Genomic DNA, 13,643 nt, shown 5'->3' on the forward strand with positions numbered 1-13,643 from the left:
ATGGGCCAAGTGCTGACAAATGGGACTAGATTGGATTGGGATATCTGGTCAGCATTGTTGAATTGGACCGAAGGATCTGTTTCCGTGCTGTACAACTCTGACTCTAACTCTTAATAGTTTTGGTTCATCCTTCAGCACCAACTACTAAATCTAGACCAATACAGGAAGAAGGATTGGTGGTACCATTCTAAGTAGCCAGGTTGAAAATGTGTTGCTGGAAAAGCACAGCAGGTCAGGCAGCATCCAAGGAGCAGGATAATCGACGTTCTCCTGCCCCTTGGATGCTGTCTGACCTGCTGTACTTTTCTAGCAACACATTTTCAGCTCTGATCTCCAGCATCTGCAGTCCTCACTTTCTCCGCTAAGTAGCCAGGTTGCCAGACCCAATTGTTGTTAGTATAATCATAGAGTCATAGAGTCATTCAGCTCAGAAACAAACCTTTCAGTTCAACCAGTCCATGCCACCCATGATCCCAAACTAGTCCCACCTGCCTGTGTTTGCCCCATATCCCTCCAAACCTTTCATATTCATGAACTTATCCAAATGCTTTTTAAACTTTGTAACTGTACCCGCATCCACCACTTCCTCTGGCAGTTCATTCGACATATGGACCTCTCTCTGTATAAAAAAAAACATTGTCCTTCATGTCTCTTCTCACCTTAAAAATATGCCCCCTAGTCTTGAAATTCCCCACGCTAGGGAAAAGTCACTTTATCTACACCCCTGAGGACTTTATAAACCTCTGTAAGTTCAACCCTCAACCTCCCAAGTTCCAGTGAAAAAGGTCCCACCCTATCCAGGACCTGATCATGTGTACCCAAGAACTCTGTGGGAAGCTAGAGAAGTGATTGCTGGGCCTCTTGCTGAGATATTTGTATCATCTATAGTCACAGGTGAGGTGCCAGAAGACTGGAGATTGGCAAACGTGGTGTCACTGTTTAAGAAGGGGGGTAAAGACAAGCCAGGGAACTATAGACCGGTGAGCCTGACCTTAGTGGTGGGCAAGTTGTTGGAGGGAATCCTGAGGGACAGGATGTACATGTATTTGGAAAGGCAAGGACTGATTCGGGATAGTCAACGTGGCTTTGTGCGTGGGAAATCATGTCTCACAAACTTGATTGAGTTTTTTGAAGAAGTAACAAAGAAAGTTGATGAGGGCAGAGCAGTAGATGTGATCTATATGGACTTCAGTAAGGCATTCGACAAGGTTCCCCATGGGAAACTGATTAGCAAGGTTAGATCTCACGAAATACAGGGAGAACTAGCCATTTGGATACAGAACTGGCTCACAGGTAGAAGACAGAGGGTGGTGGTGGAGGGTTGTTTTTCAGACTGGAGGCCTGTGACCAGTGGAGTGCCACAAGGATTGGTGCTGGGCCCTCTATTTTTTGTCATTTACATAAATTATTTGGATGCGAGCATAAGAGGTACAGTTAGTAAGTTTACAGATGACATCAAACTTGGAGATGTAGTGGACAGCGAAGAGGGTTACCTCAGATTGCAACAGGATCTGGACCAGATGGGCCAATGAGCTGAGAAGTGGCAGATGGAGTTTAATTCAGATAAATGCGAGGTGCTGCATTTTGGGAAAGCAAATCTTAGCAGGACTTATACACTTAATGGTAAGGTCCTAGGGAGTGTTGCTGAACAAAGAGACCTTGGAGTGCAGGTTCATAGCTCCTTGAAAGTGGAGTCACAGGTAGGTAGGATAGTGAAGAAGGCATTTGGTATGCTTTCCTTTATTGGTCAGAGTATTGAGTACAGGAGTTGGGAGGTCATGTTGCGCTGTACAGGACATCGGTTAGGCCACTGTTGGAATATTGCGTGCAACTCTGATCTCCTTCCTATCGGAAAGATGTTGTGAAACTCGAAAGGGTTCAGAAAAGATTGACAAGGATGTTGCCAGGGTTGGAGGATCTGAGCTACAGGGAGAGGCTGAACAGGCTGGGGCTGTTTTCCCTGGAGCGTTGAAGGCTGAGGGGTGACCTTATAGCGTTTACAAAATTATGAGGGGCATGGAGAGGATAAATAGACAAAGTCTTTTCCCTGGTGTCGGGGAGTCCAGAACTGGAGGGCATAGGTTTAGGGTGAGAGGGGAAAGATTTAAAAGAGACCTAAGGGGCAACTTTTTCACATAGAGAGTGGTACGTGTACGGAATGAGCTGCCAGAGGATGTGTGGAGGCTGGTACAATTGCAACATTTAAGAGGCATTTGGATGGGTATATGAATAGGAAGGGTTTGGAGGGATATGGGCCGGGCACTGGCAGGTGAGACTAGATTGGGTTGGGATATCTGGTCAGCATGGACAGGTTGGACCGAAGGGTCTGTTTCCATGCTGTACATCTCTATGATTCTATGAAGCCTCTACTTACAACCCAAATCCTCCATTTCTGGCAACATCCTGGTAAATCCTTTCTGAACCCTCTCCAGCTTAATAATATCCTTCCTATAACAGGATGATCAGAACTGGGCACAGTATTCCAGAAGAGGCCTCACTAATGTCCTGTACAACCTCAACAAGACTTCTCAACACCCCATACTCCTCTACCCTAACCATCGATCTAGGTTTTAATCAGAGACTAAGCACATTGCTTTCAATCAGGCATCAGGAGACAGAATTGAGGTAGAAATATGAAACTGTAAGGTCAAATGATAGCTTGATGACATTCTATGATTCAGTTAGACCATGGCCAATCTGTGTATTCACATCATCTACCTTGTTTCCAAACAAACAAATCAGTATGATTACCTTACAAATGTTCAGTGGTTGTTTTGCATATGAGCTGTCTGTTACACTCAACTACTCTCCCCAACACTGGGTTCCAGTTACCAATCATCTCCTTGGTGATGAAAGACTGCATGTTGCTGACACCTGGGGGGATATACACTAGCAATGTGCCTCGTAAATATGTCTAAAATAATTATCAAGAAAAACCTAAAAGAATCGAACAATGAGAAACAAAATTAAATGAAGAATATATTGTGCAAGAAAAACAAAGGTTTAAACATAATAGGAGGTTTTATTTAACGTTGATTTAATATTGCACATGTGAAATAATTGTCAGATTGTTGGTGTTGGAAAATTATACCAGTGTTGAAACAATCGACAAATTCAGTCCCAAATGAATTCATGCCAACACTGAACTTAGACTCTCTCTCCCTTCCCCATCTATCCCCCTAGAGCAAGGAGGTGATAGCCAAGTGGTATTATCACTGGACTGTTAATCTGGAGACCCAGGTACTGATATGGGGACCTGGATTCAAATCCTGCTCCAGTAGGTGGTGAAATTTGAGTTCATTTTTAAAATATCTGGAATTAAGAGTCTGATGAAGTCCATGAATCCATTGTTGGAAAAACCCATCTGGTTCACTAGTGTCCTTTAGACATCTTTACCTGGTCTGACCTACATGTTATTCCAGACCCACAGTGATGTGGTTGACTCATAACTGCCTGCTAGGATGGGCAAGAAATGTTGACCTAAGCAGTGACATCCTCATTCTGTGAGTGAATAAAAAAAATCTGAAATTATCGCTTTGGGTTAACTTTCTCTGGCCCATGATCATATGTCATCCAAATGGACCAGTCATGACCTAAGGTATGTGGATGTTGAGGGTTGGAATTCCCATCCTAAACCACTCCACTTCTCAATCTCACACATGCCTAAAGTTGTTCCTTTAAAATTATGTCTTTGACCAGTATTTTAGTCCCCTGCCCTAACAGCACCTTCTCTGGCTCAGCGTTAACTTATTTTCAATAATCTTCCTCAAGATATCTGTCATGAGGTTTGGTGATGCAGAACTTGAGTCTTGAAGCTTTTCATCTTACACTCGTCAGGATCAATGCAAGAATGCCAAATTTCAAATGATCACAAGAATTTCTACTAAGGAGAAAGGGATGTTGATTGGTTGGCAAGTTGACTCTGATTTGGCTGAGACATTGCCATTATGCATTCATGAATGTAAGAAAGAAAATCTTCACCAACGTTTCTCACATTCAGCAACATCTTAAAGATGCTGCATAAATGCAAGCTGTTGTTGTTTTTGGAGGCTCCCCTTAAGGAGCCTCCAGGATTTTCTCTCTGGCAGCAAGGATTATCCTCTGTTGCCTCCACTGTTTTAAAAAAAAAAGGCACTGACTTTAATAATCTTTGTCTTTTTCTTCATTTTACAGAAATGTCAAGAAGAGATTTGAAAATATTGACAGCAGCAACAGGTAATGGAATTCTATGTTGTATTGAGTTACAACACAACTTATAATTTACAACTTGATGGGCAAATGGGATTCTTGACTTCATTCGCTGAGAGACAGAGTTTAAAAGCAGGGAGGCTATTCTGGAGCTGCATAAAATGTTGGTGAGAGCTAGAGTACTGCGTGCAATCCGGAATCCACATTACTGGAGTGATGTGATAGCACTGGGAGAGGGGTGCAGAGGAGGTTTTACCAGGATGTTGCCTGAGCTGAAAACTTGGAGGGGCATTGGACAGACTGGAATTGTCTTCCTCAGAGCAGAGGAGACTGAGGGGAGACATGACTAAGATGGATAAAATTATGAGGGGCATAGACCGGGTAGACAGGAAGGATGTTTCCTCCTTGACAGGAGGATCAATGACCAGGCAGCGCTGATATTAAGGCCAGCGTGAGGAGGCTGAGGGGGATGGGAGGAGCTTTTGTTTCACCCAGAGATTGGTGGGAATCTGGAGCTCCCTGGCTGTGAGGGAGGTAGAAGGCAGAAACCCTCTTGAAGAAGTATTTAGATGCACACTTGGTGATCCCAAAGAAAATAGGGATAGGTGGTTGGTTTGGGCTGGCACAGACTCGATGGGCCAAGGAGCCTTTTTCTGTGCTGTAGATCTCTACAACAGCAGTTGGGAGGTCATGTTGTGGCTGTACTGGACATTGGTTAGGCCACTGATGAAATATTGCATGCAACTCTGATCCCCTTCCTATCGGAAAGATGTTGTGAAACTTGAAAGGGTTCAGAAAAGATTTACAAGGATGTTGTCAGGGTTGGAGGATTTGAGCTATAGGGAGAGGCTGAACAGGCTGGGACTGTTTTCCCCGGAACTTCGGAGGCTGAGGGGTGACCTTATAGAGGTTTACAAAATTATGAGGGGTTAGAGTAAATAGGCAAAGTCTTTTCCCTGGGGTCGGGAAGTGCAGAACTAGAGGGCATAGGTTTAGGGTGAGAGGGGAAAGATATGAAAGAGACCTAAGGGGCAACTTTTTTTACACAGAGTGGTGCGTGTCTGGAATGAGTTGCCAGAGGAAGTGGTGGAGGCTGGTACAATTGCAACATTTAAGAGGCATTTGGATGGGTATATGAATAGGAAGGGTTTGGAGGGATATGGACCGGGCACTGGTAGGTGGGACTAGATTGGGTTGGGATATCTGGTCAGCATGGACGGGTTGGACCGAAGGGTCTGTTTCCGTGCTGTACTATGACTATGACACTTCTAGCTGAGCTGATACTCCAGCAATAAGCCTTTTGTAACCTCCCTGGGTGACCCTGCCATCCCCCAGGTCTTGGCTCAGCCTCAGCAGTCACAGGCACCAAGCCCATCTCTGAGCATTAAGTTCCACACCAGGAAATGAGCACTAAGTAATTCTTTGAAATTTGCGTCACAGGTAGACAGGCTGGATAAGAAGGCATTTAGCACACTCGCCTTCATCGCTCAGACCTTTGAGTATAGGGGTTGGGTCGCATGTTGAGGTTGTACAGGAAGTCGGTAAGGTCTCTTCTGGAGTGCTGTGTGTAATTGTGGTCACTCTGTTATAGGAAGCTTTTTGCTAAACTGGAGAGGGTTCCGATAAGATTTGCCAGGAAGTTGCCAGGAATGGAGGGTTTGAGTTATGAGGAGAGCTGGGACTTTTTTCGCTGGAGCATGGGAGGTTGAGGGCTTACCTCATAGAGGTTTACAAGTTCATGAGGGGCATGGATAAGGTAAACAGCAAAGGGTTTCCCTAAGGTGGGGGACTTCAAAACTAGGGGTCATATTTTTAAGGTGAGAGGAGAAGGATTTAAAAAGGACATGAGGGGCAACTTATTTATACAGATCGTGGTTCGTATGTGGAATGAACATTGTGAGGAAGTGGTGGATGTGGGTACAGTTACAAGACATTTAGATGAGTACATGAATAGGAAAGGATTGGAAGGAGATGGGCCAACAGCAGGCAGATGGTACTGGTTTAGTTTGGGATTATGGTCGGCATGGACTAAGTTGGACCTGGCAAGATCCTGGTAAATCTTATCAGAACCCTCTCCAGTTTAATAAAATCCTTCCTATAACAGAGCAATCAGAACCCCGGTTATACTCTCTTCCACCCTCTTGCATTGGGCAGAAGATACAGAAGTTTGAAAACAAGTACTAACAGATTCAAGAACAGCTTCTTCCCCACTGTAATCAGACTTATATATGGACCTCTTATATATTAGAGTTGATCTTTCTGTTGTACCTTCTCTCTGGCTGTAACACTATATTCTGCATTCTGTTCTATTACCCTGATGTACCTATGTAAGGTATGGTTTGCCAGAATTGCATGCAGAACAATACTTTTCACTGTATCTCGGTACATGTGGCAGGAATAAATCAAATCCTCGAGGACTGACGGTTTCTTGTGTGTCTTGCTTCCTTCAGATTGTCACACTTATAGCTATGTCAGCGCTGACCAAAGCACAGTACTCAAAGGGCCGGAGTCGGACACCAAGAGTTGCTACTGGCACCTGCAGGGCCCACCCGGGCTCCTGATTAAACTGAAGGTTGAATGGGTACTCATCGGCTGCAGTGATTGGATCGCAGTCTACAACGAGGTGGCAACCAGTGGCTATACACTCTTGACGTCGTGAGTTTTTCTGTCTTCCCCTCGCGTATGGCCCTTCCTGGTTGCTATGTGAGCGAAAAACCTGTAAAGACAGATCTTTATAAAAGTCTGATATACCAGGAAGAAAAGGGGTTATGAGGGCAGGAGACCAAACCCTAAAGGGGGTGGGAGGCAGTCTTTAAAATTAGAGTTGGTTGTGACTTCTTTATGCCAAAGGTGTTGTCTCTCTGGAAACACCATCCCGAGACACAAAACAATGAGTGTCAATCTTCAGTTTCAAATCTAAAATGGATCTTTTTTTATCGCTTCATGGGTTATGGGTGTGCCCCTCATGAGTTGTCCTTGAGAAGGGAGCTGCCTTCTTGAGCCTTTGCAGTCCACGTGCTGTCAGGATACCCACAATGCCGTTGGGGAGGGAATTCCAGGATTTTGACCCAGCGACAGTGAAGGAACGGCGATATATTTCCAAGTCAGGAGGGTGAGAGGCTTGGAGGGGAACTTGAAGGGAGTGGTTTTCCCGTGTATCTGCTGCCCTTGTCCTTCTGGGTGGGAGAGGTTGTGGGTTTGGAAGGATCATCTTTGGCAGATTTCTGTAGTGCATCTTGCAGATGGTGCACAAGGCTGCTCAGCATCAATGTAGAGGGAGTGGATGCTGGTAGATGTGGTGCCAAACAAGCAGGCTGCTTTGTCCTGGATGGTGTTGAGCTTCTTGAGTGTTGTTGGAGCTGCGCCCATCCAGGCAAGTGAGGAGTATTCCTTCACACCCCCTGACCTGTGCCTTGTGGACAGTTGATAGGATCTGGGGAGTCAGGAGCAGCAGGATTCCTAGCCTCTGACCTGCTCTTGCAGCTGTTGTATTTATATGGTGAGTCCAGTTGAGTTTCTGATCAAGATTAACCCCCAGAATGTTGATTGTGGAAGATTCAGTGATGGCAACACCATTGAATGTCAAGGGGCAATGGCTAGAGTCTCTCTTGTTGGAGATGGTCAATGGCAGACATTTTTGTGGTATAAAGGTCACTTGTTATTTACCAATCCAAGCCTGGATCACTCCAGGTCTTGTTGCATATGGACACAGACTGTCACAGTATCTGAGGAGTTGCGAATGATCCTGAACATTGTGCAATCATCAGAGAAGGTCCCCACTGCAGATATTATAATGGAGGATGAGATAGCTGAAGATGGTTGGGCCTAGGACGCTACCCTGAGGATTGCCACGCTAGCTAAGGTTAATAAGGGTAAGGGAACCAAGGTGGGTTGGTGCAGTTAGGGTGCAGATTGATCTGGATCTTACTGAATGGCCTTTATCAGGACTGTCGGGATGCTATGATTGGACAATGAACACTGACATAGACTGATTGGGCTGAATAACCTGTTTCTGCAGCATTTATCTCGTGGGATGATCAACCTTGATTATATTGTATGACCTGATTATGTTTCTGCTTTCTACAATTGTGTGTAATCCTATTGAATCTTGTGAATGGGTGGGGCAATCATAAACTGTTTGATCCCATTCCCTGTGGTGTCCTCTCTACCCATTACATTGACACAATTCTCTCTCTCTCTCTCTCTCTCTCTCTCTCTCTGTCTCTCTGTGTCTCTCTGTGTGTCTCTCTGTGTGTCTCTCTGTGTGTCTCTCTGTGTGTCTCTCTGTGTGTCTCTCTGTGTGTCTCTCTGTGTGTCTCTCTGTCTCTCTGTCTCTGTCTCTCTGTCTCTCTGTCTCTGTGTGTGTCTCTCTCTCTGTTTCTGTATCTCTGTCTCTGTCTGTCTCTCTGTCTGTCTGTCTCTCTGTCTGTCTGTCTCTCTGTGTCTGTCTCACTCTCTGTCTCTCTCTCTGTCTCTCTGTGTCTGTCTCTCTCTCTCTCTCTGTCTCTGTGTGTCTCTCTCTCTCTGTCTCTCTCTCTGTCTCTCTCTCTGTCTCTCTCTCTGTCTCTCTCTCAATGTCTCTCTCTCTGTCTCTCTCTCAATGTCTCTCTGTCTCTCTCTCTCTATGTCTGTCTCTCTCTCTCTCTATGTCTGTCTCTCTCTCTCTCTCTCTCTCTCTGTCTCTCTCTCTCTCTCTCTGTTTCTCCCTCGGTTCCAGAATCTACAAATGCAGCTGGAAAGAACCTGTGGTGGAAATATTCTCATCATCCAATGTGATGTCAATCATATGGAGGCAAGGACAGTACAGTTACTACGACCCATTTCGGCTAACTGCACAGGCCATGCCGATGCTCGGTAAGAGAATCAGGGCCCAACTCACACTTCAAGGCTCAGCCAAAGTTCATGATTCCGGTCTGTGTGGCAGAAAACGGAGAAAGCTGGATTGTGGGTGGTCACTGAGTCATTAGGGGCAGCTCTTGGAGACACTTGGGACAAATAAATCAACCCTCAGAGTGGGTCAGAGGCATCAAATACTCAAAGGCCTGGTCCAGGCCTTGGCACAGGACATCTCTCGCTTCAGTGTTACCAAATGGAGCAGCTATCAGCCTGCCCACCATTTCGTAGTCGATCAACTGTGTGGATCACATAAAATGGCCACCTTCCAGTGACATTATCGGTCAGGGAGTAAGAAACAATGTAAAATTGTAACTGAGAGATTAATGGCAAAAATAAGAGAAATGTCTTTGTGTTCAGAGATTTCATAGAATCCCTACAGAGCAGAAAGAGGCCATTCAGCCCAATGAGTCTGAACTGACCCTTTGAGGAGTATCCCAACCACAACCCCCTCCGCCACAGCATATCCCTGTAACCTCACATTTCCCATGGCCAACCCACTTAGCCTACACTTTAGCATGGCTAATCCACCCGAACCTGTACGTCTTTGGACTGTGGGAGGAAACGGGAGCACCCGGAGGAAACTCGCATAGACACGGGGAGAATGTGCAAACTCCACACAGACTGTCGGCCGAGGCTGGAATCGAACCCGGGTCTCTGGCGCTGTGAGGCAACAGTGCTGCGTTCGTTTGAAAACAATGTAGAGCTCTGTCGGGAGATGATATACCTGACATGGGAAGTACTTGGTGTTGTCCTGAACATCTGCAGATGAGCTGTGCGATTTAAACCTTTGTCACTTTTAATTCCAGACTGTTCCAGGAATATCACGTTGACAGAAGGTTGGAACATCCAAGGAAATGCGAGCACACCATTTTTCCCCAGTTACTATCCACCCCACACAGAGTGTACCTGGCATTTCACTGTGAGTACAGTGTGGGGATGCTACTAATTTTAAAACAGATCTTGTTTCTCACATCACAAGTTTCATGATAAAAGCATCAACATTAGCCTTGGTCAGTGGGTAGCTCTCTCGCCTCTGAGTCAGACAGAGTCATAGGGCTGTGCAGCATGGACACAGACCCTTCAGTCCAACAGGTCCATGCTGACCAGATATCCTAAATTAATCCAGTCCCATTTGCCACCATTTGGCCCATATCCCTCTAAACCCTTCCTATTCATGTATCCATCCAGATGCCTTTTAAATGTTGTAATTGTACCAGTCTTCCTCTGGCAGCTCATTCCATAACGCACCACCCTCTGCGTGAAAATGTTACCCCTCAGGTCTCTTTAAATCTTTCCCCTCTCACCCTAAACCGATGTCCTCTAGTTTTGGACTCCCCTACCGTGGGGAAAAGACCCTGACTATTCACCCTACCCATGCCCCTCATGAATTTATAAATCAACATGAGTGAGGCCACATTTGCAGTTCTGATCACTCTCCTGTAGAAAAGATATTAGTAAACGAGAAAGAATGCAGAAAAGCTTGACTAGGATGCTACCTGAACTGGCAGGTTGGAGTTATAAGGAGAGGTTGGATAGGCTGGGACATTTATCCCTGCAGTGTAGGAGACTGAGAAGTGACCTTATAGAGGTCTATAAAATCATGAGAATCAGAGATAAATTAGATAACCGACGGGCTTTTCCCCATGGTAGGAAAATCTAAAGAGGGCATGGATTTAAGGTGAGAGAGGAGAGATACAAAAGGGTCTAGAGGGGCAATTTTCTCCCAGAGCGGTCTGGAATGGCAACTAAAATTTTGTCATTTAAGAAATGGGCGGCACGGTGGCACAGTGGTTAGCACTGCTGCCTCACAGCGCCAGAGACCCAGGTTCAATTCCCGCCTCAGGCGACTGACTGTGTGGAGTTTGCACATTCTCCCCGTGTCTGCGTGGGTTTCCTCCGGGTGCTCCGGTTTCCTCCCACAGTCCAAAGATGTGCAGGCCAGGTGAATTGACTATGTTAAATTGCCTGTAGTGTTAGGTAATGGGTAAATTTAGGGGTATGGGTGGGTTGCGCTTCGGCGGGTCGGTGTGGACTTGTTGGGCCAAAGGGCCTGTTTCCACACTGTAATGTAATCTAATCTAAAACATTTAGACAGGTGCATGGATGGGATAGATATGGAAGGATATGGGCCAAACGCAGCAAATGGGACTAGTTTAAACTGGGCGGCATAGGCCAGTTGGGCCGAAGGGCCTGTTTTCCTGCTGTAGGCCTCTGTGACTCTTATCAGGTCATCCCTTTCGAGAACACAATCCAGGCTGACACTCCCATCACAGTATTGAGGGAGAGCTGCATCGTCTGAAACTTTGTTTTTCCAATGAGACATTTAACTGAGGTCGTCACCCCACCTCTGTTAGACATAAAAGGCAACCTGTACTATTTCTCCTCCCATTGTCCAGGACAAAAATAATCCCTCAAAATACTTCACGAAAACAGGTTATCTAGGTGCTGTTAATGTGCTAAAATAGTTCGATATGAAAGATTGGCCGCAAAGTGATTTGGGACAATCTCAGGCTGCATTGATGTGGAATATACTTAGATTTCAGGTACAATTCTGCAGAAAGCATTACATTTATATGGCACCTGATCTCGGGGTTTTGCAGACTGAATAGCCACAGTGTCCTCGAATCATACAGCACAGAAACAGACCCTTCAGTCCAACCATTCCGTGTCGACCATAATCCCAAACTAAACTAGTCCCACCTGCCTGAGCTTGACCCATATCCCTCCAAACCTTTCCTATTCGTGTACTTATCCAAATATCTTTTAAATGTTGTAACTGTATCCACCACATCATCTGGAAGTTCATTCCACACACAAACCACTCTCTATGTAAAAAGGTTGCCCCCATGTCTTTTTTGAATCTTTCTCCTTTCACCTTAAAAATACACCCCCCCCCAGTCTTGAAATGCCCCATCTTAGGGAAAAGACACCTGCCATTCACTTTATCTATGCTCCTCATGATTTTATAAACCTCCATAATGTCACCCCTTAACCTCCTACACTCAAGTGAAAAAAGTCCCAATTTCTTTCAAAACTGCGTGATATAATTGCACAGTCTTGATCCTTCTCATCCTAGCTTCCTAACCCTGAAGTAGTTTCTTCTACCTCTCTATTTGCCACTCTTAACATCTTGGAAACCTCAATCAAATCATCCCATAGCCTCCAACATTCCAGGGAATACAATCGTCATTTGTTTCATCTGCTTCCAGAATGAATCATCCTGTTAAATCGATGATGCACTCCATCCAAGGCCAACATATCCATCTCAAGGTGTGAAACTAGAACTGCTCTCTCTAACGCCAGATGTGGTTCGGTTGTGGCTTTTGTGCAGTTGCAGAGTAACAGTGCCCCAATTTAGTCTTCCTGTAATATCTCCCGTCTCATCCACAGGTACCATCCCTGGACTATGGAATCACACTGTGGTTTGACGGTTATGAACTGGACACACCAACCTTCACTAAACCTTGCTTCCAGGGCCAGTGGAAGATACAAAACAGGAAGTAAGTGCGAAAGCATTTTAATTTTTCATCCTCCACCGTTCCCTTCCTTAATTATTGCCAACCCCTCTGTAAGACAGTTTGGTAATAAACAAAGAGACCTTGGAGTGTAGTTCCTTGAAAGTAGAGTCGCAGGTAGATAGGATAGTGAAGAAGGCGTTTGGAACACTTTCCTTTATTGGGCAGAGCATTTGAGTACAGGAGTTGGGAGGTCATCTTATGGCTGCTACAGGACATTGGATCAGCCACTTTTGGAATATTGTGTGCAATTCTGGTCTCCTTCTTATCAGAAGGATGTTGTGAAACTTGAAAGGGTTTAGAAGAGATTTATGAGGATGTTACCAAGGTTAGACAATTTGAGCTATAGGGAGAGATTGAATAGGCTGGGGCTGTTTTTTCTAGAGCGTCGGAGGCTGAGGGGTGACCCTATAGAGGTTTATAAAATCATGAGGGGCATGGATAGGATAAATAGACAAAGTCTTCCCTGGGGTGGAGGAGTCCAGAACTAGAGGGCACAGGTTTAGGGTGAGAGGAGAAAGATTTAAAAGAAGCCTAAGGTGCAACTTTTTCACGCAGAGTGTGGTGCATATATGGAATGAGCTGCCAGAGGAAGTGGTGGAGGCAGGTACAATTACAACATTTAAAAGGCATCTAGGTGGATATATGAATAGGAAGGGTTTAGAGGGATATGGGCCAGTGCTGGAAAATGGGACTGGATTAGGTTAGGCTATCTGGTCAGCATGGACCAGTTGGACCGAAGGGTCTGTTTCCGTGCTGTACATCTCTATGGCTCTATTACTCTAAATGGACGGCTAATGACGTCACATGAAGTGATAACAGGTCACATGACATGTGTGTCAATAAGAACTTGGTAATAGTGGTGCTCCGTGTATAATGTTCAATATACAATTCTAGTTACCAGTCTTTCTATACGTCCATTACTGGATGCCCTCATGGTAATTAGTCACTGTCCCTGCCTGGGTTCAAGTCCATCCTGTTCCAGAGGTGTTGTCATAACATCTCTTTCTGACCAGTTTGGTTAGGGAAATGTAAACGAGTATG

The 13,643-nt window shown here is 45.3% G+C and overlaps 1 protein-coding gene across 1 annotated transcript in view; it reads left to right on the plus strand.

Annotated features, from left to right (window-relative positions):
• tmprss6 (transmembrane serine protease 6) overlaps positions 1–13,643 on the plus strand; it is a 90,621-nt gene that overhangs the window by 40,436 nt on the left and 36,542 nt on the right. The window contains exons 6-10 of the mRNA XM_043679802.2: positions 4,174–4,215; positions 6,639–6,843; positions 8,906–9,042; positions 9,891–10,003; positions 12,475–12,584. Of these exons, the coding sequence (XP_043535737.1) occupies positions 4,174–4,215; positions 6,639–6,843; positions 8,906–9,042; positions 9,891–10,003; positions 12,475–12,584 (607 nt within the window). The remainder of the gene's footprint in view (positions 1–4,173; positions 4,216–6,638; positions 6,844–8,905; positions 9,043–9,890; positions 10,004–12,474; positions 12,585–13,643) is intronic.

This window comes from Chiloscyllium plagiosum, unplaced genomic scaffold (assembly GCF_037043375.1).
Source record: "Chiloscyllium plagiosum isolate Xiang-an unplaced genomic scaffold, Cpla_swu_hap1 HiC_scaffold_33, whole genome shotgun sequence".
Classification (NCBI taxonomy): domain Eukaryota; kingdom Metazoa; phylum Chordata; class Chondrichthyes; order Orectolobiformes; family Hemiscylliidae; genus Chiloscyllium; species Chiloscyllium plagiosum.